The sequence below is a fragment of the Aethina tumida genome, chromosome 4, assembly GCF_024364675.1.
Source record: "Aethina tumida isolate Nest 87 chromosome 4, icAetTumi1.1, whole genome shotgun sequence".
Lineage (NCBI taxonomy): Eukaryota > Metazoa > Arthropoda > Insecta > Coleoptera > Nitidulidae > Aethina > Aethina tumida.
Genome location: NC_065438.1, coordinates 9079611 through 9102603, shown reverse-complemented (window position 1 = coordinate 9102603; position 22993 = coordinate 9079611). Strand labels below are relative to the sequence as shown.

Below are 22993 nucleotides of genomic sequence, written 5' to 3'. Positions count from 1 at the left end.
TATAACTTATCCGATAAGAAATGGGAGATTGGCTCTCGTTCATTTCTAACAGCGCAAGAAACTGTACAGGTTGAATAATGATTGCGTCGCTTTAATTTGATTTTTTTTCCGGTCTGGAGATGAGATTGTACTTGAAGTTATCTATATTATCTATTATAAATAATACGCATTGTTCATTAAGAATTATTTAATGAGATAAAATTAATTCCATGAATCGAGTGAGGATTTAAAATAGTCTCATCTTCGATAATGAACGAAATATTCTCCCGAACGTCGTGCACTTTGACGTTTCATTTATTTTTTTTTCAACTGCCAATTAAGGGAGAATTTTCATGCTGCGCGTAAAATAAACTACAGACTTTTGCCCGTATATCTTCCGCACAGCGAAGCGTTTTAAATATTTCTGCTTTGCGTCGATTATAATTGCGAAAGGCATCTCACCACTCCGCATTTCTGTCCTGAGAATTTTATTTACGGGTACGTTTGGGGACTCTTTCTTAAATAACACGACATTCCTTAATGCGTTCTCGAAAAATGCACCGGCTTTATGAATGGGCTTTCCGCCAGGAACTGGATCATTTTTTAAATTGCATCTTACATCGGCTTTTTATATTTTGTGTAATTTGTCGGCGACATATTTAGGTACCGGAAGAATTAATTTATGATTTTATTCTGCAACTTTTGACGTAACGTAATTTAAAATTAATTTAATTCAGCAATGTAACCACCATTTTTTTGGCAATGTTTTACAAGGAAATTTATGGTATAAAAGACCTGTTATGAATTCTTAGGAATAAAGAAAAGATCAACCCCAGTTTTGACCCTACCTTCAGAATTAAACCGTTAAAAATGGACAATGACTAAAATATACAGGGTATATCTGAAAGATTTCTCGGGGTAACAATAGATCAATTTTCCTTCTTCCTCTACACATTTACATAGATTATGCAGATACAGGGCGTCAAAATTTATTTTCAATAATTTATGGGGTATTCTAAAATCAGTGATTTACTTCAGATCCTTAAATACAGAAAGGGAATTATGTCTTATTCAAGATAACATTTTAAAACAGGACGTATATGTGAAAACGTTGGTAACTTTGGACACTTGTTTGAAATACATAATTAATAAATCACATTTTTTCAGCTCAATTATATTGTAGTAAATACTGCCAGAATCATGCAGTAAATTTTTAAAAAGTTAGGAGGGCATGTAAAGCTTTAGTGCTGTAGTGTAAAAGCACCCTATTAAACTGGTTGACACATTTGTATAAAAAATGAAGAAAGTTGTAAATAAATTATTAACTTTAACACCCTCTATCTCCGTAATTGTCAATTTTTGTACTAAAGTAGGATAGACAAGATGTTCAATTTTAACTTGGTGGTAGAATTATGTACACACCTGTTGGGGACATCTTGTATAATAGATACATGGAGGAATATCTGACTATATGGTGGATGACGTATAACTCATATAACAGCGTGAAGCTTCTCTTAAGTCTCTAATGCAACATATGGTCTTGCATTGTCATAAAGAAAGAATTTTTCGTCGCATATAACAGTACAATATGTGGCGTGCAAGAAGAGAATTGGCAATTTTTAAAAGATTAATTTTACAATCCTCACTAATTTATGTGAAATTCATTTATCCATCTTTTTGATAAAATTTATTATATGAAGCCTCTTACTATTTTTTAATTCATTTTTTTGCACAAGATATTGTTTTAACTTTTTTAATTAATTCAAATTAATTTTTAACCTAAAAACTAATTTGAATACATTGTAAGAAAAAAAAATAGTATTGTTAGAGAAAAAGGGCTTTAAAATAATATAACTTTAATAATAATGAAAGAAAATTATTAAAATTAATCTGAAAAATTATCCAAGGCCTAATTTTGTTATGTTCACTAATTTATGTGGAATCTTTGTAACCAATTTTTGATAAAATTTATTGTATGAACCCTTTTTTTGATGATAATCCAACACAGTTTAATGAATGACCTATTTCCAAACATGTTGTATGAGGATTTTGCACAAGATATTGCTTAATTTTTTCGTTGGTATGTTCTTGATATTGTCTATCTTCAATGCATTCATTCCAATTTTTAAACATGCGAAACCAAAATTGTGGTACTTCATCACATACTGCACCTTTTCCAGACGTATAAAGCATATTTTTACCAACTATAGCTCTTGAATTTTTCATTTTTAACCCAAAAATTAATTTGATAACATTGTAAAAAAAAATAAATAGCATTGTTAGAGAAAAAAGACTTAATAATATAACTCATTATTAAATAATGATACAAAAGTATTAACATTAATTTTAAGAATTATCAAACGTCTAATTTTGTTATCTTCCCTAATTTATGGGGAATCCATTTAACTATCTTAATGATGTAATTTATTATACGAACCCTCTTTCTGATGATTAATTCATCACAGTTTAATAAAAGTCTTATTTCCATTTATGAGGATTTTGCACGAGATATTTCTTAATTTCTTTGTTGGTGTGTTTTTGACATTATCCATCTTCAATGTAATTTTTAAACCTACGAAATCAAAATTGTGGTACTTCATCACTTACTGCAACTTTTCCAATCGTATAAAACATATTTGTTCAAACTACATAGTTAGAAGAAAAGGGCTTTAAAATAATAAAATTTATACACTTTAATACTCTTGTATTAAAATGTAAACTTTTATACAAATTAACCAAACTTCTCGAATGGAAAAAAATATAATTAGATTCCGCAGTACAGTAAAAAACATAAATTGTATCAGATTTCGTTTTTAACTTTCATTCAACATTCACAGAAAAACAAACAATGTAGCCGTTTTGAAACAAATTGCCTAATAACTCCAGCAATTAGTTTTTGAAAGAACGCCTATTGCCGGTAATTGAATATTTAAATTTAACCGTTATACGCTATTTTTATTGTGTTCCGGTTGAATTTATAAACGTCAATTTTACGGATTTCATCGAAAAATCCCACGTCCAATTTAAACATGCATTTTTAGTATCACTAATAACCTGTCAAATTAAGTAAACTGTGTGATGAAAAAACCATAAAATTTGTAAATTCTTTGACGAATCGATCAAATATGGAAAACATTGCAACTGATTAATTGTTTAAGAGGATTTATGTTTTTTTTTTTAACAAAATTAGTATGTAAACTAAATTCACTTATCTACACGAAATTTAATAACCGTGTACATATAAATAAGTTTAAAGTCCGCTTAAATCCATTTTAATCCGGTCACACCGCAAATCCCATTCCGAAAATTCATCCATTCTGTACCAGGCAATATCAACATGCAAATCATGAAAGTTCACACATGCACAGATGAAACCGTGCATTATTTTTCTTCTTTTTTTATGTTTGTATGGTTCGCCTGCATAAATAGGCATTTAACGTGCGCGATATTTGAAGTAGTTATGGCTCCATATTCTGGTGTGTCATGTCGGTTTGCGCAGTCCGTGATTTACGTTTAAATAAATTCCATTCTTATCCGCGATTTCGGCCCTTAGGACTCGGAAAAATGAAAAGATTAACGTGCACGTGATTTAACGCCGCTTTGATTTATTATTGCGCCACGTCTAGATATCCATCATTGAAAAAAACAATAATTTATTGACGGCAAAAATACACAAACCGGTAAATACTTTTGAAAATGGTGGACAAAAAGATGCCATAAATTATAATTAATAAACTACTAATAAATTAAATGGGTTACTTCCATTTTGCCTCATTATTGATCTTGATTCTGGAAGGAAATACTGATAGTTAACTGCTGCTAATCAATTACTTCACCGAAAGCGGCAAACATTTAAAGATGGCAGTTCCATAAATAAACAGACGTATTTTAGGAACAAGAGGAATTCCATTCTCACAACCAAAACTAATGTCAAAAACAAAAGTAAATAATCTTTTAAAAATTGGAATATTCAACTTCATGTTAAACAAATTGCTACTCATCGTTTTTTGTCTTTTTATTGGATACATTTTTTGACTTAGAAAAGAGTATGGAAAAAAGTTAAAATCCAGAAAAAAAGTCAAATTTTAATAAAAATAAAATATATTATAAAGTATTTAAAAATTAGTGAAAAAAATTCTAATTTTTAATTAGATAATTAATAAAACAAAATTAATTAATTGTTGATTAATCAGAATTTTCAATATTGCAAAATTTAAAAACATAAAATGAAATACATTTAACAAAATTATTAAATATAGGCAAAACATGTTAATATACATAATTAAATTAGAAACAATTAAAATAATTATACAATATTGGAAAAATATTAGACGTTTTAAATAAATTTGAAAGTGAAAAATTAATGCAAATTATGGTAAATTAAAAAAAGAGATAAATTATGAATGAATGTGTATAAAATAATAAATTTAATATTTTTGATACTTTGATTATAAAATAATAAAAGAAAAAAGTAAATTTAACAAAATTATTAAATATAAGGAAAACATTAATATTTTTAGTTAAATTAGTAACAATTAAAATAATTATAAAATATCTGAAAAATACTAAAAGTGTTAAATAAATTTAAAAATTAGAGAAAAATTTGATAAATTAGAGAAACGATAAATTATGAATATGTTTATATCAAATAATAAAATTCTTATTGATATTGTAACTATGAAAGGAAAAAGGTAGAAAATTAATAAACTTATTAAAACAAAGAATTTATGTGAACAATTAATGATTAATAAGAGTTTCCAATATGAAGAAAGAGTTAAAATATTGGAGACAAATTCTGATAAAAATAAAATAAATTATAATCAATTAAAAAATTAGTGGACAATTTTGGTAAGTTAAAAAAAAACGATAAATTGCGAATCAATTTTTAATACTCTTATTATGAAAAAAAAGCAGTAGAAAATCCATAAATCTTTTAAAATGAAAAAATAAATTGGCAATAAAAATATTAGAATAATCTAAATTAATTGAATAAAATTAAAAAAAAATAAAATAAAGCAAATTTAAGAAAATTATTAAATATAAGGAAAATATGTTAATATTCTTAATTAAATTAGTAACAAATAAAATATGTGAAAAATACCAGAAGTCTTAAATAAATTTAAATGGGGAAATTAAAATAGTGAAAAAAATCCAGAATAAAGAGGCATCTTTTAATAATAATAAACTAAAATATAAACAATATAAAATTATTGAAAATTTTGGCAAATTAAACAACGATAAATTTGTATAAATTTGTATAAAATAATAAAATTAATATTTTTAAAAAACAATAGAAAATTCATAAAACATTTATTTCTTATACGTAAAATTAATAAAATATATTGGACAATCTAAATAATTAAACGTAATTGGTTAATTGATCATTAATAAGAGTTTCCAATATAAAAAAAATTAAAAAATAAAATAAATTTAACAAAATTATTAATTATAAGGAAAAATGTTAATATTCGTAATTAAAATAGTAACAAATGAAATAATTATAAAATCTGAAAAATATCAGATATCTTAAATAAATTTGAAAGGGGAAATTAGAAGAAGTGAAAGCAGTTAAAATCCAGTAAAAAGAGATAAATTTAAATAAAAATATTATAAACAATTCAAAAATTAGTGAAAAATTTGGCAAATTAGAAAAACGATAAAATGTAAAAAAATAATTCATAAATCTTTTAAAATAAAGAAATTATACGTAAAATTAAATTGGGAATAAAAATATTGTACAATCAAAATTAATTAAACATAATTGGTTAACTGGTCATTAATATGATTTTCCAATATAACAAAAATATGAATATAATTATTAAATATAAGGAAGAAATCTTAATATTCGTCTTAAATAAATTTGAAAGGGTGGATTAAAATAAAATAAACTACAAATAGTTCAAAAATTAGTAAAAAATGTCGTATGAGTTTGTATAAAATAATAAAATTAATATTTTTGATAATTTTATTAAGAAAGAAAAAAGAACAGTAGAAAATTCATAAATCTTTTAAAACAATAATCTTATATGAAAAATTAAATTGGCAATAAAACTATTAGACAATCAAAATTAATGAAACGAAATTGGTTAATTGATCATTACTAAGAGTTTCTACGGAAATAATTTACTTTAGTACTGAGCAGCGGCAAACTATCAATGATGGCAGTTCCATAAATAACCAAACGTTTTATTTTGGGAAGACAAAAAATTCTTTCCTCACAACCCACTGCTGATATCCTTCAAAAAAAACTGATATAATTGTGCCGGTGGGTAATTAGTGTCTGTATTTGTCTGTCAACTTGATGCCGTTACATTTGAGTCCAGTTCCTCGAAATTTATTACATAAGCCATTAGATAAGTACGCTTCATAATTAGAAATAATTAGGGATGCGTGCGTTGGAGGCGAAGAACGTCCCCGATATTTCGGATCGTGATAAAACCCGGTTAATTAAATGATAATTAAAAGTGCACCGGATCGAATCTCACGTACATTCGGTCTTTAGACACGAGCACACACTCGTCGTCTTCGCGTAGGGGTATACGGCCGGTAATTTACGGGGTGCCCGTAGACGGTCTCCACTCGTGGTGCGACAAGAGCGACGGCGGCATTGTTCGTTGCGGGGCGCCGCCGCGTCCGCCCTTTCAGCGCGGTCGGACCCCCGCGGCCTACACTGAAGGGCACTCCAGACCAGCCCCCGCGCCAACACACGAGTGCGCCTTGTTACTTTGATTTTTCACGGTGCTCGTAAATTCCTGTCTCTTTCTTCTTCTTCTTCCGAGGGACAGGGCCTGACGACGATGACTCACTGCTCCGTCAATGGAGCCGCCAAACTCAAATTCGACGCGCCTCAATTATTTGTCAACCCTTGAGGGACGTTTTTTAAACGGTCGTTTAAAATTCTCTTTTTCGAACAAAAACTCGAGGATCAGGACGGCCTTTGTTTGACCTATTGATAAATTTGACTCCTTAAAATAGAAAGCTAAAAATCTTAATTATTAATTTTATTCATTAAATAATTAACAAATAACAATTTTTTATGCATTTCAACATTTTAGATAATATAAATATGAATATTTAAATAAATGCTGAAAATCTTAAATAAAAAAATGTGATATTAATTAATAAAATTAAGAAAAAAACTTAAAATCTTAATTTAACTAATAATTTGAACATTGTCAAATTAATAATTTACAGACCAATTGAAAAAAAAATACTAGAAGCCTTAAATAAATTTGAAATGGGAGATTAGAAGAAGTGAAAAAAGTAAAATAAATATAAGCAATTAAAAAATTAGTGAAAAATTTGGTAAATCAAAAAGACGATAAATCGTGAATAAATTTGTATAAAATATTAATGATACTCTTATTATGAAAGAAAAAAATGGCAGTAGAAAATCCATAAATCTTTTAAAATAAAGAACTTACATGAAAAAGTAAAATATTAAATAATCTAAATTATTTAAATAAAATTAAAAAAAAAAATAAAATAAAGTAAATTTTACAAAATTATTAAATATAAGGGGAAAATGTTAATATTCTTAATTAAATTAGACAATTAAACAATTTAAATATTAATAAAATATTGGTAAAATTTGGTAAATTAAAAAAAAAAAAGATAAATTTTGATTGAATTTGTATAAAATAATAAAATTAATATTTTTTATACTCTTAATTTAAAAGAAAAAAGTAAATTTAGAAAATTATTAAATATAAGGTAAACATGTTAATATTCTTAGTCTTAAATAAATTTGAAAGGAGAAAATAGAAAAAAGTAAAATTCTCGAAAAAATTGACAAATTTTAATAAAAATAAAATAAATTAAAAACAACTTAAAAATCACTGAATAATTTGGTATATTAAAAAAAATATATATTTTTGATACGCTTATTTTGAAAGCAAAAAAAAAAAACAGTAGAAAATTTATAAATATTTTAAAACAAAGAACTTATATGAGAAATTAAATTGACAAATGAAATAGAACAAATGAAATAATTAAAAAATATTAGAAATCATAAATATCTTTGAGATTAGAAGTGAAAAAGTAAAATTATAGAAAAAGGAGACAAATTTTAATAAAAGTTAAGTAGTAAATTAAAAACAATTTAAAAATTACTGAAAAATTTGGTAAATTAAAAAAAAATAAAATTAATATTTTTGATATGCTTATTATGAAATGGAAAAAAAACAGTACAAAATTCATAAATAAAAGAACTTATATGAAAAATTAAATTGACAATAAAAATATTAGACAATCTAAATTAATTAAATAAAATTAGTTATTTGATTATTAATAAGAGATTCAATATAGAAAAAATTTAAAAAATAAAATAAATTTAACAAAATTATTAAATATAAAAAAGAAAATGTTAATATTCGTAATTAAATTAGTAACAAATGAAATAATTATAAAATGTCAGAAAAATATTGGAATGTTAAATAAATTTGAAAGGATAGATTAGAAGAAGGGATAAAAATAGAAATCCAGAGAAAGGAGATAAATTTTAAGAAAAATAAAATAATTTATAAACAATTTAATAATTAGTGAAAAATCTGGTAAATTAGAAGAACAATAAATTGGAAATAAGTTGATATTTTTGATATTTTCATGAAAGAAAAATAAACGGTAGAAAATTTATAAATCTTTTAAAGCAAAGAACTTTTACGAAAAATCACATAGGCAATATTAGACAAATTAAATTAATTAAACAAAATTAGTTAATAAATGAAATAATTAAAAATTATCTGAAAAATACCAATAAATTTAGAGTAGGAGATTACAAAAAGTGAAAAATGTAAAAGAAAAGATAAATAATAATAATTAACATAAAATAAAATTATTTATAAATAATTCAAAAATTTGTCAATAAATTTGGTACATTAGAAAAACGATAAATTGTGAATAAGTTTGTATAAAATAATAAAAATTAATATTTTTGATACTTTCATTATGGAAGAAATAAGCCAAACATAAATGTTTTAATAGAATTTATAGGAAAAATTAAATTCACAATAAAAATATTAATAAATAAATTTGAATGTGTAATTAATAAATAAAATTAAGAAAAAAAACATAAAATCATTATTTAATTAATAATTTGAACATTGTTAAATTAGTAACTTATCGAGATAGGATTGTGTAATAAAACTTCCTGTGTTGTACATTTTTCTCTTTCATATGAAAATCGAGTGTCATTAATTAAAAATCTGACCAAACAGCATGTGTTATGGCACAGACTCATTTAAAATTCACTCCATAATTGAAATTCTTCCATGTGACCATCTCGAATTGAAAAAAAGGAAGCGAGGGCAAGTCGCATACCATCGAAAATGGTCTTTTGTTCGAAAAGAACGATATCCGTTATCTTATCGAAGTTTGTAAGTGAAATTGCCTCCCAATAGCACCGATATTTATTGGTACACAGAGATAAACACCGGCTGCCTCTTCGACGCACAGATTTATTTACTGACAAGAAGCTTAAAAGCACTTTACAACCAGATTAGATAATTATGGGCGTGATGCAAAGGGCATTTTTGAATTCGTGTCTTTTCATTATTCCTCCACAGCTATAACTACGTTTCGAAATGAAACGTTCTCGTTTTAATGGACGCCATTACTTTCGATTTGATATCTTGTTAATTAATTCTCCGACTTATTAAATCGACTTTGACAAGTATTATTGGTTCGACGTTCGGGAACGATCCGCTTAATTGATGGCTTTTAATTGAATATTTTTAATAAAATTTATGGATATCCGAAAGTTAATTAGATTCAATAATCAAACTTGTTGTTGGTTAATTATTTTAAAACAGATTGGGTTGGCCTAGGTTAGGGTTTCTGTGACTTTAAATTATTACTAAAAATAACTGGATGAATATTCAATAAAACCTGAGAAAATCAATATAAATTTAGATTTAATTATCAATCTAATTATTTTAAATTAATTTAGGTTAGACTAGGCTACATTTGATATTGTTAACTTAGGTTACATTTTCTATGATTTTTTATAACTAAAATAATTAATTCTAAAGAAACTGAAAATCGATAAAAATCTAGATTCAGTAACCAAACTTGTTGCTGATTATTTGTTTTAAATCAACTTAGGTTGAAATTGAAAAAATTTACTAAACATTGAAAAATTTCTCTCATTAAAATAATCAATTCAAGAAAAAATTGTGAAAAAAATAAAAATTTATATTGAATAAATAAACTTGCTGTTGATTTATTTTAAATTATAAAAATAATTCATTATTTCTAATTAAAATTGGAATGAAAAAATGTAATTAAAATTAAATTACAAAATTTATTGATTAAAAATCTAATGAAATTGTTTATTAATTAAATATTTAAAATTAGGTTAGGTTTGATCAATTTAATTCAGGTTCAGGTTTATAATTTTAAAATATTGTAGAAAAAGGTTGGAATTAATAAATATTTAATGATTTTTAAATTAAAAAATCTAATGAAATCCAAAAATTGAAAACAAATCTATTAATTTTATAAAAATTTAGATTTAATAATCAAACTTCTTGTTGTTTAATTATTTTAAATTAGCTTACTTAGACTAAGTTAAATTTGATGAATTTAGTTCAGGTTAGGTTTTTTATAATTCCATATATTTAAAATATTGTAAAAAAATTGGAGTGAGTAAATGTTTAATCATTTTTAAATAAAAAAATCTAACGAAATAAAAAAAGATAAAAAAAATATTGAATAAATATTTAATGATTTTTCAATTAAAAATCTAATGAAATAAAAAAATATAATAATTTTCTATAATCAAACTTGTTGATTGATTAAATATTTAAAATTAGGTTTAGTTAGACTAGGTTAGGTTTGATGAATTTAGTTCAGGGTAAGATTTTTACAATTCCAAATATTTAAAAATATTGTAAAAAAAATGGTATGAATAAATATTTGATGATTTTTAAATAAAAAATTTAATTAAATAAAAAAATTTAAAAAAATATTGAAAAATCTAATAATAATGATTTTTAAATCAAAAAATCTAATGAAATAAAAGAATTTTAAAAAAATCTAATAATTTTCTAAAAATTTAAATTTAATAATAAAACTTGTTGATTGATTAAGTAAGTTAAGTCAGACTAGGTAAAGTTTGATCAATTTAATTATAATTAATTTTAAAATATTGTAGAACAAAATTGGAAATCATAAATATTTAATAATTTTTAAATTAAAAAATATAATAAAATTCAAAAAAATGAAAATAAATTAAGTTTGATAAAATTAGTTAGGTTAGGTTTTTTACAATTCCAGTATTCAAAATATTGTAAAAAAATGGAATGAATAAATATTATGATTTTTAAATAAATGAAATACAAACATTGAAAATAATAATTTAGATTTAATAACAAAATTTGTTGATTGATTAAAAATTTAAAATTAGGTTAGGTTAGATTGATAAATTTAGTTCAGGTTAGGTTCTTATAATCTCTCAAAATATTTAAAATAGTAATTATTTTTAAATTAAAAAATGTAATGAAATCCAAAAATTGAAACAAATTCTAATAATTTTCTAAACATTTAGATTTAGTTTAGGTTAGACTACGGTAAGTTTGTTTAATTTAGTTCAGGTTGAGTTTTTTTATAATTTCAATAATTAATGTTTCTGATATATTTCAAAACCTAATGAAATTCAAAAATTAAAAAAAAAAGATTCTGTAATGAAAATTGAGTATTTTTAATAAAAATACTCAATACAAAAAAAAAAAATGTAAATAAATTAATATAAATTTTTATATAATAATCTAACCTGTTAATTATTTTAAATTGAATTGGGTTATTTCAAGTTATTCAAAATATTTAAAATGTGATAGATATTTTAAATTACAAAATTTAGTAAAATTGAAAACCAGAGAAAATAAATAAAATTAAAAATAACTAAACTTCAAATATACTAAATACTGTGAAAAAAGAGTGTTTATTAAAATTATAGTGACAATTCCCAGAACTCAATAAAATTTTACGAGATTCATATAAATTTAAAAATATTGTAATATGAACAGAGTGCTAATTTTGTAGTTTCTTGAAAACAATTAATTTCTCTTTGATACAATAAAATAAAAAATAAATATTAACTACACATTTGAAGGGAACTTTTTGTTAAACACTGATTTAAGTCAAGTCATGATTAAATATAGCTTCAAAGAAAATAATTTCCTTCAACACTGATTCCATATTATTACTGCACGTCCATTTTAGCGTTGTAACGGTAATCACGAACAAACCCATGTAGGAGTTAATTCTCTAGTATCGCTAATGCGGTCCATTCAACCAACTGTCTTCCTCCAGATACCATCTTCATTATCCCGATTATAAAAAAATATATCGTAATAACTAGTATCAATGCCGGTCGCAAGATATATTACTGAAAAAGCGCCCGAGATCGTACAATATAAACAGTGAACATAAACATATAATTATGAAGCATATGGTGGTGCTCTTTGAGGACGGCCCACTCGAAAAATTTCAATGGCTCTACTGCTGGCGAGAGCTTTCTCACGTCGGAAATCAATTACGGCATAAAAAAAATATTGTCGACGACAACAAGCCGATGGAATGCAACTGAAATAAAGGCCCATGGTCATGGTAAAAAACTTCAGAATTAATATTGACGCAGGCCGAAATCACGGCAGCTTTTTTGAATTTCACTCTCTTATCTCTTAAAAAGAATGATTTAATAACAGGAATCGTTTCCCATAAATTTGATTCGGACGCAGTACGTGAAACAGTTTTATACCCGCCTAATAAAAGCACATTAAAAAAGACACAACCCGAAATTTATCGATAGTACATACGCGGCACAATAGAATCCTCGTGTAATTTTTCTTTTATTAAGTGATTTAGTGGCGGCCTATTCCTTTATGTTCGGCCACTAAATTTTATGGTTCCATAATCGTAAATTTTAAAATGAATGCGAGTACCGGACTATTGGGCAGTTAAAAGCGAACAAAGGTCCTAATATTAATTATAAATTAACATGGGTTACATTTTCAAACATTCAGCCTGAACGATCAAAGGTTTTTTTAATCGGCGGTCTGTAGAGTCCTTTAAAATTACATTTACGAGCAAATCTTTTGGAAAAAAATCTATGTGGCTTTATTGCCAATTATACGTTTTCATTAAAGTTTCAGTAATTTATTTTAATTAGCTGACATTTTGTTATTCATGCCAAATGATATCTGGAACAATTAACTGGGGTATTTCAACACGTATGATATTTTATGGAAACATTTTAAAGCGGCAAGGCAAATAAATAACATTAATCTAAAGTAGTGTCTGGCATTCCGTAAATACCGCCAGTAAAAGTCCCTTGCTTTAAAATATACGATAATGAAAAAGTGAAAGTGTACATTTCGGTTGTGTCAAAGCGATAAAAATTAATTTTAATTGTGTTATGGCAACGAGGGCTCGAATAAAAATTTAATTATGGAAATCATGAATTTACGACCTGAAAATTTTAATAATCTTGCAAGTCACCCACAAATATGTTTATTGTCTCGATTCAAGTAAAGATGTGGGATTCATCCTCGTCTGTGTTTGGATAATGTGCCCACATTTACCCTGTATGTTTATTAATATTTTGCCACTCCCTTCGACAAACATATACTTTGTTTTCCTTCAATTTTTTCATTCCATTGTCTTTTATGCGTCTCTTTTGACTTAATGGCCACGATTTTGGTCTTGTGGAGATGACAAAGTCACAAAGGGCTGAAAGGAAATATTTCAGTTTGTTTTATTGTTTTAATAACTGAAAGGGAAACAAAAACCATAATTCAGTGCAGCCATATTTTTGACACAAAACCTAATTGTCACCTTTTTCAACCCATTGTTAGCCTTCACCCTTGACGCAATGCGTGCCGATATAAGGTACACTTACGGCACATTCACATAACATTGGCTCCTTCCGTTTCCTAACGAGCAGCTTTCGCTTCCCCCGACGACGTTCGAATTGAAGTTTTACCCCGGCGATAAATAAAAATGGACCCCGAAAAATCTGTTCCACTTCCTCCGCGCCTTTGTCGAACCGCCCATTATGCCCATTGTGAATTTCTTTTAACTATTATCCGTGTTTTGTGAGCGCTAACACGATCTTTATTTATTGTATTAGAAAAGGGAACGAAACCACAATGCTGCAAACAAGCGAAAACTGTTTTCCTGCTGAATTTGAGCATGTAGGGCAAGGAATGAAAATAAAAAAATGGACTAGTAGTAAATCCGGTACGCCTCTGTTTACAACAACAATAAATCAGTTTACCAACCGAAAGCCCAACATGCATATCAGCCTGTTTAAAACCATAAATAGTCATTGAAACATATTAAGTGCGGGATTAAAACATACAGTCGAGCACTTTGTCGGCACCTCGTCACGAATATGATACATCTCGGGCCGCATTGTGCCGGCAATAAACGTCTGCTAGATGGGGTTAAACGATTATCCCAAAAAGGACTGATTTTTTGGAGATTAAGACCTCTTCTGTGGTTTAGGTTAATTAAACTGACAGGTGGTTGAAACTTTCGCAGCACCTCGAAGGAATAATTTTGGTTTTGTTGCAGCCCTGAAATTTCTGAAGTCCCACCACCGAATAGGCAACCACGTGCGCCGCAACGCCACCACCAACTCCGGACTATGGCCGTCCGTCTTCAACCTGGCCACGAAGGCGATGATCGGCGTGAACGCGACTTGCGGCGAAACGGGACGCGAGGAGTTCTGTCGCATGGTGGAGAACGGCAAGGGTCGGTGTGGGATATGCGACAACTTCAGCCCGGATCCGGCGAAGAGGCACAGCATCACCTACGCCATCGACGGCACCAACAAGTGGTGGCAAAGTCCCGCTTTGTATTACGGTGCCGGTTATGAATACGTCACCATCGACATCGATTTAAAACAGGTAACGATCTTCTTTCGTAGACAGGATAAAATATTTACACGCCATTCATTCCGTTTAATTGGAGGAGGAGAATAAATTTGGTTGGGATTGGATTTGTCTAGTCCCTAAAAGAAAAGCAATTCCCTTCGTTCTGCACCTGCAATTTTTATCGGCACGCTGAATCAAACGGTGATAAAGCGATCTCGCTTAGCAACCCACCTCTGGATTTACAGGAAATCGACGGCGATTGTTTTAGAGATCAATAAATTAGCGTAATGATTTGAATAGATTAGGCGATTGGCCAATGCAGGTTTACGATACAAGCAGCCATTTGCTAATTGTAGGTGAACAGTCTAATGGTTTGTTAAGTATGGGAACGCGATTGTGTCTTGACGCACACACGTTTGTCTTTAAAAGAGGTTGCTTGGATTTATGGACGTTTCCAATTTGTAATTATAGTTGTTGCTTGTTTGTTTAACTGTTGCTGATCAAATTCTGTGTGCAAAGGTCAAATGAATGTTTATATTGAAGATCACAGATAAAGGAAGTGGCTCTTGATGAACTTCTTCCTTATAAGTACTCCCTAAAAATTTTACTACTTTGTTAAATCGTAAAATGTGTTGAAAGGGCAAAAAGATGTAGGCAAGAGACGCGCCAGATGAACCGAGTGTCGGACGTTAGATCGCAAAACAAATAAGTCGATGGAAACGTTTGCGATATATAAAATTCAGGATGTATCCACTGTGAAACACATAACTAAAATGCAAATGCATGTTCTGATATCGATCTCCGGCGTTCATGCCATGAAGCCCGACAACGTTTTCGCTATTCTATTTTCAGCAAATAAAACAAATGCGCCGATAATCTGACACCGGCACACACTTTAGCCGTATTAAAATCTTTGAAATTATCTGATATTCGTTGATAATGAATTTATTTTCAGGCTCAAGTTCATAAGCGTTTTAATAACTTCCTATTATTAAAGTAATTTACCGTAATTACTTACATGCAATTTAAATAATAACTGTATTCGGAGGAATGGAGCTGCACCAGTATATTTTAGAGGACCTTAAAGCAAATTTAATTTCGGGTTTTAAGGGTTTTTAATTAATTGTCAATAAATGTTCTTTTAACATTTCAAAGGATGCATAAATTAACATTAAATATAATATTTTAATTTAGCCATAACCAGTTGCAATTTTAATTAAGACATGCTTAAATTTTAAACAGCTTTAATAATTAACTTCCTTTTTAGTTCATTTATTTTATTTTCTTAAGCGCTATTTATCTAAATAACAGTAAGGACTGAAACTGGTTTAAGAAGACATAAATTTTATAGTGTGTTTTAAAAGTTTTTCATTAATTTCACATTAGAGTCTGTAAATTTATATTAGTAGGTAGTTTTCATTACTGGCACTGTTTTTAATTTAGAACAGGAACACCATTAATTTCCATTAAAATAGATACTAAAAAAATTATACAAATAAAAAGTGTTAAAATTCAACGTACTACTCATATTTCTTTTTTCCGTGTCCTAGGTTCTTTATGTTTTACGAGGGTATTAAATTTTTACGAGATTTAACAATTTACTTTGAGATGAGTTTGGCAGTTCTAACTCTTGCTGCTGCATTTTTACTGAAATTAAAATTGCTTATAACGGTTGGTTAATCATTTATTAAAAAACATTCAGTGGCGGCTACTCAGATGAGGCTGGCACCTATGAAAATGATTTTACTTACATAACGTTAATATAGTATTAAAAAATATATATTTTTTATGTTTTCATTCTTTAAAATAGTAAATAACTTAATATTTAAACAAAGGTAGAAGGATAATAATTGTAAAACTGTCAATTAGACAAGCGGTAATAGTTTTATATTAAATTTCAATGAATATTTTATACCCACATTCTCCAAAAGTACTCTTAAGAGTGTCTCTTCGAGCTAATTCCTTTCATAACTAAATGATATTTGGTTCCAACATTTGCGCATGGGGAGTTGGATTAATTCAAGCTACCGTTTCTTCAGTTTCAAAAACTATTTGATTGTATGGCTCTCTGATGATGTGTTGTATGGCGTTAACCCGTAATAACACGAAAGAAATTATTAACGTTAGTAATTCCAGTAAATTTTTAGAATTTAATTTTTTGATCGAGTAAAAAAAATAAGATTTCTGAGGTTTTTGCTTGAAATTTTTATGAATTTTTTTTATATTATATATATATATATATATATATATATATATATATATATATATATATATATATATATATTTAAATGTCCTATTTTTTATTAAAAAAAAAGAAATACATAACTTAGCCTAACCTAACCCATTTTTTTCAGAAAGTTTATCAAAAATACAATGTTTTCAAAAAAAATCCAATAACGTAATTTTTCAATTCAATTTCAATTTTTTTATGAAATGAAATCTAAAAAAAACAATTTTTAATTAAAAAAATATTCATTTATTGAGATTTTTTCTTATTAATTTTTGGATATAAATATTTTATTAAGATTTCTTAGACAAAAATTAATTTCAAATTTGAAAAAATCCTGATTTTTGAGATTTTTGTTTGAAATTTTAATGAAAAAAATGTTTTAAGTTATTCCTATATAAATCGTTTTATACCATAAAATAAAAAAAATATAAAAAAAGAAATAGAAACTTAACCTAACCTAATCTATTTTTTTATTAAAAATAGAATATTTCCAAAAAAAAAAAATGTCTATTCAATTTCAATTTTTTTATGAAATGAAATCTAGAAAAAATAATTTTCAATTAAAAAATACTCATTTTTTTAAATTTTTGTTGTGTAATGTGTTTTGATCGAGTAAAAAAAATAATATTTCTTAGACAAAAATTAATTTCAAATTTGAAAAAATTCTGATTTTTCAGGTTTTTGTTTGAAATTTTTATGAAAAAAAAAATTTATACTATTCCTATATACCATAAAAATATAAAAAAAAGAAACTCATCCCAACCTAACCTATCCTAATCTACTTTTTTTCTGAAAGTTTATCAAAAATAGAATATTTCCAAAAAGATTGCCTATTCAATTTCAATTTTTTTATGAAATTTTTATGAAATGAAATCTTAGAGAAAACATAATTTTTAATTATATTTTTTAATAATTCAAACTTTTTGTAAATATTTGAACACTAATAATATTTTCAAATATTTATATAAAAATTAGCCAAACTTAACCTAATTTATTTTTTTTTTTCAGAAAATTTATCAAAAATTGAATATTTTCAAACCAAAAAAGGAAATTCACAAATTCAATTTCAATTTTTATGAAATGAAATCTTAGAGAAAAAATAATTTTCAATTAAAAAAAACTGATTTTTTTGAGAGTTTTTCTTATTAATTCAAATTTTTTGTAAATATTTTAACAAAATAATATTTCCAAATATTTATATAATAATTTTGTAATAATAATATTTTTCGTACATTATTGAAAATTAATAGGATAATAGAGTATTTTAAAAATAATTAATTAAAAGTATAAAAAAACATGAAAATATAAATATTTTTTATTACATTTTCAAAAATTTATTGAAAAGAAAAATTACGTTATTGACAATTTTTATTTTCAAAATACTTTATTTTCTCTATTTCTTTTTTTTGTACATATTCTAATTCTGTTGAAGTATAAAAAAATATGCATGCAGAATATAAAAAAAAATAATAAAAATTTGAATTTTTGTTTAAATTTCAAATTAATATTTCTTTAAGAAATTTTAATTTTTTTCAATTGACCAAGTTCTTCATAACGCCTAAAACTAGAACAATTAAAAATGTATATGAATAAATATTGTTTTTTTTTTCTAAGAAAGAATATATTATTTTGCTGTATATGTGTTTTATTTTTAAAGTGTAGTGAAGATACCTGACATAAAAGTTTTTATGGTGTGAAAAATCTATTTTGCGGACTAAATTTACATGACAAAAGCACTGATCCTTCGAATTGTAAGTTGTTAATTTTGCGTAAATGTAAATAAAATATTATTATTGTTTTTTTCTTCTTCTATATACAATGTGCTTACCAAACTCAAACCTCAGGAGCCGCCACTGAAAACATTTCAACTATGATATTACGAAACAGTTAGCCATCATTACCTAAATAATTTAGGATTATTAAACCGAATAACAAATGACGTGACAAGTAGCGTAAAGAAGCCAGTTCAACCTGATTTGACTTCATTAAAACGAACAAGGTTCACGTAATATTTATTACCTTAATATATTTTGTATTGTGGAAAGTTGAAATTTAATACAAACGAGTTGAAAAAAGCTTGAAAAATTGATGACCCTCATCAGCGCCACAAAAAAAGACGCAAAGTGTACAATTAAGACGTCGTGATTAAGATAATTCCAACCGGAAATTTCGTGGTGCATTTTTAGTCCGTTATTAGTAATTTATACGGATTCCGGGAACTTTATAATTGTGTACATCAAAAACAAAGTAGTGCTGCTGAATTGGAATTAAGTGAACGGGTTAAGATTTCAGTCAGAATTAGTCAAGTGATTGTTTAGAACATTTTTGTGTCGTCTAAAGCCACCGACTTTTATCTGGTATCGTGTAGGTTAAATAAAAGTGGCTGGTACATTATTGCTTTTTAGATGGCCTCGTTTGAAATATGCGATTTCATTTGTCATCCGTCTCATAAACGCTGCTCCCATAATTTCGTTCGTCATCTCGCGACAGTCTGAACGACGGAGAGAAAAGAGAGAGTGGAAGCCGCAACGGCAAAGCCCCAGTATTTCGTTATTTTTGTTTTTTTTCGTCTTTATATAAATCAGCCGTCCAATAAATTCAGAAAGGAGACTCCGTCGACTGGTGCAGTTCGGCCATGTATGGCGATCTTTCGGCGACACGTCTTGGCCGCGACTTCTATTGTTCCGTTTTTAAATTGCGATTATTTTAAATTACGTAGAACAATGGCCCGTTTAGGGAACGACGGCCAATTAATGAGTTAATGGGTCGAACAGATTTCGTTCTGTGTAGTAAGCGGAAGATGCAATTCTTCGTGTACTTAAACGGCAATCGATGGACTAGAATCCAATTTAAAAGTTTGTCATCGATTTATTTTGCTGCCGTTTCGGATCTTGTTTAAGTTTAATGGCTATAAAAAGTACGGGTCAGTGGGTATTACTTTAACCACAATGCTGTTTTAACAAAAGACTTTCCATGTTTTGAATGTGTAAAGCAAATTTGAACCCGCCGCGATTAACATCGTATAATTTGAAATGGTAATTTTTGATTTATTAAAGTAAAATTAATTTTCAGTTAAAATTGAAATAATCTGTTAATTGAATTCGCTGCAGCTTGTAAATCTGCTTGATTACTATGGCCAAAGGACCGGTTCATTAACAGCATTTTATGCACATCTCGTTATAAAATTAATTTGTTTCTGAACTCTATTAGAAAATCCATAAATTATTGACGCCGATTTGAACACACTCACGCGGAGTTTTTCGTCAGATTCCTCCTGGTGATTGTCCATTGTTTGGGCAGTGTATAAAAGAGCATCGTAATTATCCGTATAAGATTTATTTTTGTGGGTCCGAGACACTGTAACATATATAAAGCCATTATGCTGCCCGACAAGATTAATATCTTTACAAGCTTTTAGCTTGACCTTTATTGTCTAAATGACATTAGCTTTCTTTACTTACTTAAACCTCGTTCTTTCCTCAAGTTTCCCCGAGTCGTTACACTTCATTTTTATCGTTTTCTTATTACCGTTACAAGGAAAAAGTTTTCAATCCGTGTTGCCGTCAACAGTAGCAAATATCGTTAATAATTCAGCCCACTTTTATCTTAATAGACCGCAAAATCCATTATGTCCGAGCAGCATGTAAATCGTAAGGTCTCTTCCATCGGAAAAGGTTAAGCGGCGAATTAAAGATAAAAGTGTGATATCGTTCACGTTCCGCCGTAATTTAGAAAAAGATAAGTCCCGCGATAGTCATCGGGAATGTGGAGTCCGTTCACTTGCAGTTTTATCTCTTGCACCGGCATATTTCATGGACCCGATGGGATTTACATCTAACTCTAATTGATTACGTTTTTTTCTCAGCGAGAAAAAGTATTTATTATTAAAATAAATCATATTTGTGAACGGTTAATTCCAGTGTAACGAACGAAAGGCATTTCCTGTTGTTAAAACATAAAATTTATGTAAGAATTTATCAAGTAGCGTGCAAAACCATAAAACCTCTCTAATAATGCCCGGACAATCAATAACAGAATCTCAACCTTATGCACAGCGCATATCTTGAACATCAATCGTTATCTATGCGAGAAATTTATGAACAATCCGACCGTCTAATTAATTAATTTTGATTGAATAATACCCAGATATGTAAAGCGGTCGCCATAAATTATTATCATTATTGGTATAAGCTCGTACTGAAATGGTTGGCGGTGATTTCTCACGCGAGCCAAATTAAAATAATTTTATAGTAATTTTCTTTTAATGCATTACGCCGAAGTAGTTTATGAACGTTTATGGGGCTCTTTAAGAATTTAATACGGATAAAATATGCACGTTCCATTGACACAAAAAAATTCCACTGACTTATTTCAAACGCACTGCGTATTGCGGACTGTTTCATTATCGGGTTGGCATAAATTAGTGGAGGAAACTCCGGATAAATTACGTGTTTTTATCTTAAGCATTTCCACATAATGACATTTTATGGCGGATATTACCTTTTAAAACATAAATGCTGCAATTATTAAGATAAGTTATCATTTTTATTCGTTAATAAAACTTAATAATTAATAATAATAGTTAATTACAGCTACATGTACAGGTGCACAAATACTATTAATAATATTTTTATTTAATATCACATAAACTAACCTGTATTAATACACTTATAAATGGAATAATTTGAATTATTTCAAAAATAGTCTGTGGCATTATATTGCAAAAACTATATTATCAATAAAGTTTTAATTAACAGTGAAAGGCCATGGGACGATAATAATACCGAATCGTTCCCAGAAAGGTGTCGGGTTCATAATTTCAGGAAATGTTGGTACTCATAAGGTACTTCGAAACTGCAATTTTCAGATTTTTTTCTGAATAAATCAAAAAATACTGAAAATCAGTAAAAATTGTTATTCTCAGCGCCTTGTGAATTGATTGATCTAAATACCAGATATGTTTGGGTGCATGAAATTTTTTAAAACGGTGCGTCACATTGAATAAATCGATTTCTTCTTATGGTTTTATAGAATAGAATGGATAAATTATGAAATTATGATAAGTAAAATAAGTTAAATAATAATTATTCTAGAGCTGAAAATATTTAAATATTATTAATGGACAAAATAAAATATATTGAAAATTTTTTTAAATCTGTGGAAATTCAAATTATGTGAATCGATTGCTCTAAATACCGGATATGTTTTGATGCATGTTCATAAGAGTCTTAAAAAAACGAGGTTATTTTCTTATTTTTGATTTTTAACCATGTTACGATAACGATAAAAATATGGAACTATTTTTGTTTAATTCCTCATTCAAATTTCTATGAAATACGGTACGTCACATTGAAAAAAATTAAAAATCGACTTTTTGTTCAAAAATCGATTTCTTTTTATGGTTTTATAGAATAGAATGGATAAATTATGAAATTATGATTAGTAAAAACAAATAAAACCTATATCTGTTCATAAGAAACCTTAAAAAAAACGAGGTTATTTTCTTAATTTTGATTTTTAACCATATTACGATAACGATAAAAATATGGAACTATTTTTTTTTAATTCCTCATTCAATTTTCGATGAAATTATGAGCTTCGAGAATTTTTTAAAACGGTACGTCACATTGAAAAAAATTAAAAATCGATTTTTTGTTCAAAAATCGATTTCTTTTTATGGTTTTATAGAATATAATGAATAAATTATGAAATTATGATTAGTAAAATAAATTAAATAATAATTATTCTAGAGCTGAAAATATTTAAATATTATTACGGGACAAAATAAAATACATTGAAAAATTTTTAAATCTGTGGAAATTCAAATTATGTGAATCGATTGATCTAAATACCGGATATGTTTTGATGCATGTTGATAGTTTCTAGGAAAACAAATAAGACCTATATC

At 27.1% G+C, this 22993-nt stretch overlaps 1 protein-coding gene across 1 annotated transcript in view; it reads left to right on the top strand.

Annotated features, from left to right (window-relative positions):
- Positions 1-22993, top strand: part of LOC109596062 (laminin subunit alpha-1-like) — a 178550-nt gene that overhangs the window by 24855 nt on the left and 130702 nt on the right. The window contains exon 2 of the mRNA XM_049967010.1: positions 14554-14888. Coding sequence (XP_049822967.1) covers positions 14554-14888 — 335 coding nt within the window. The remainder of the gene's footprint in view (positions 1-14553; positions 14889-22993) is intronic.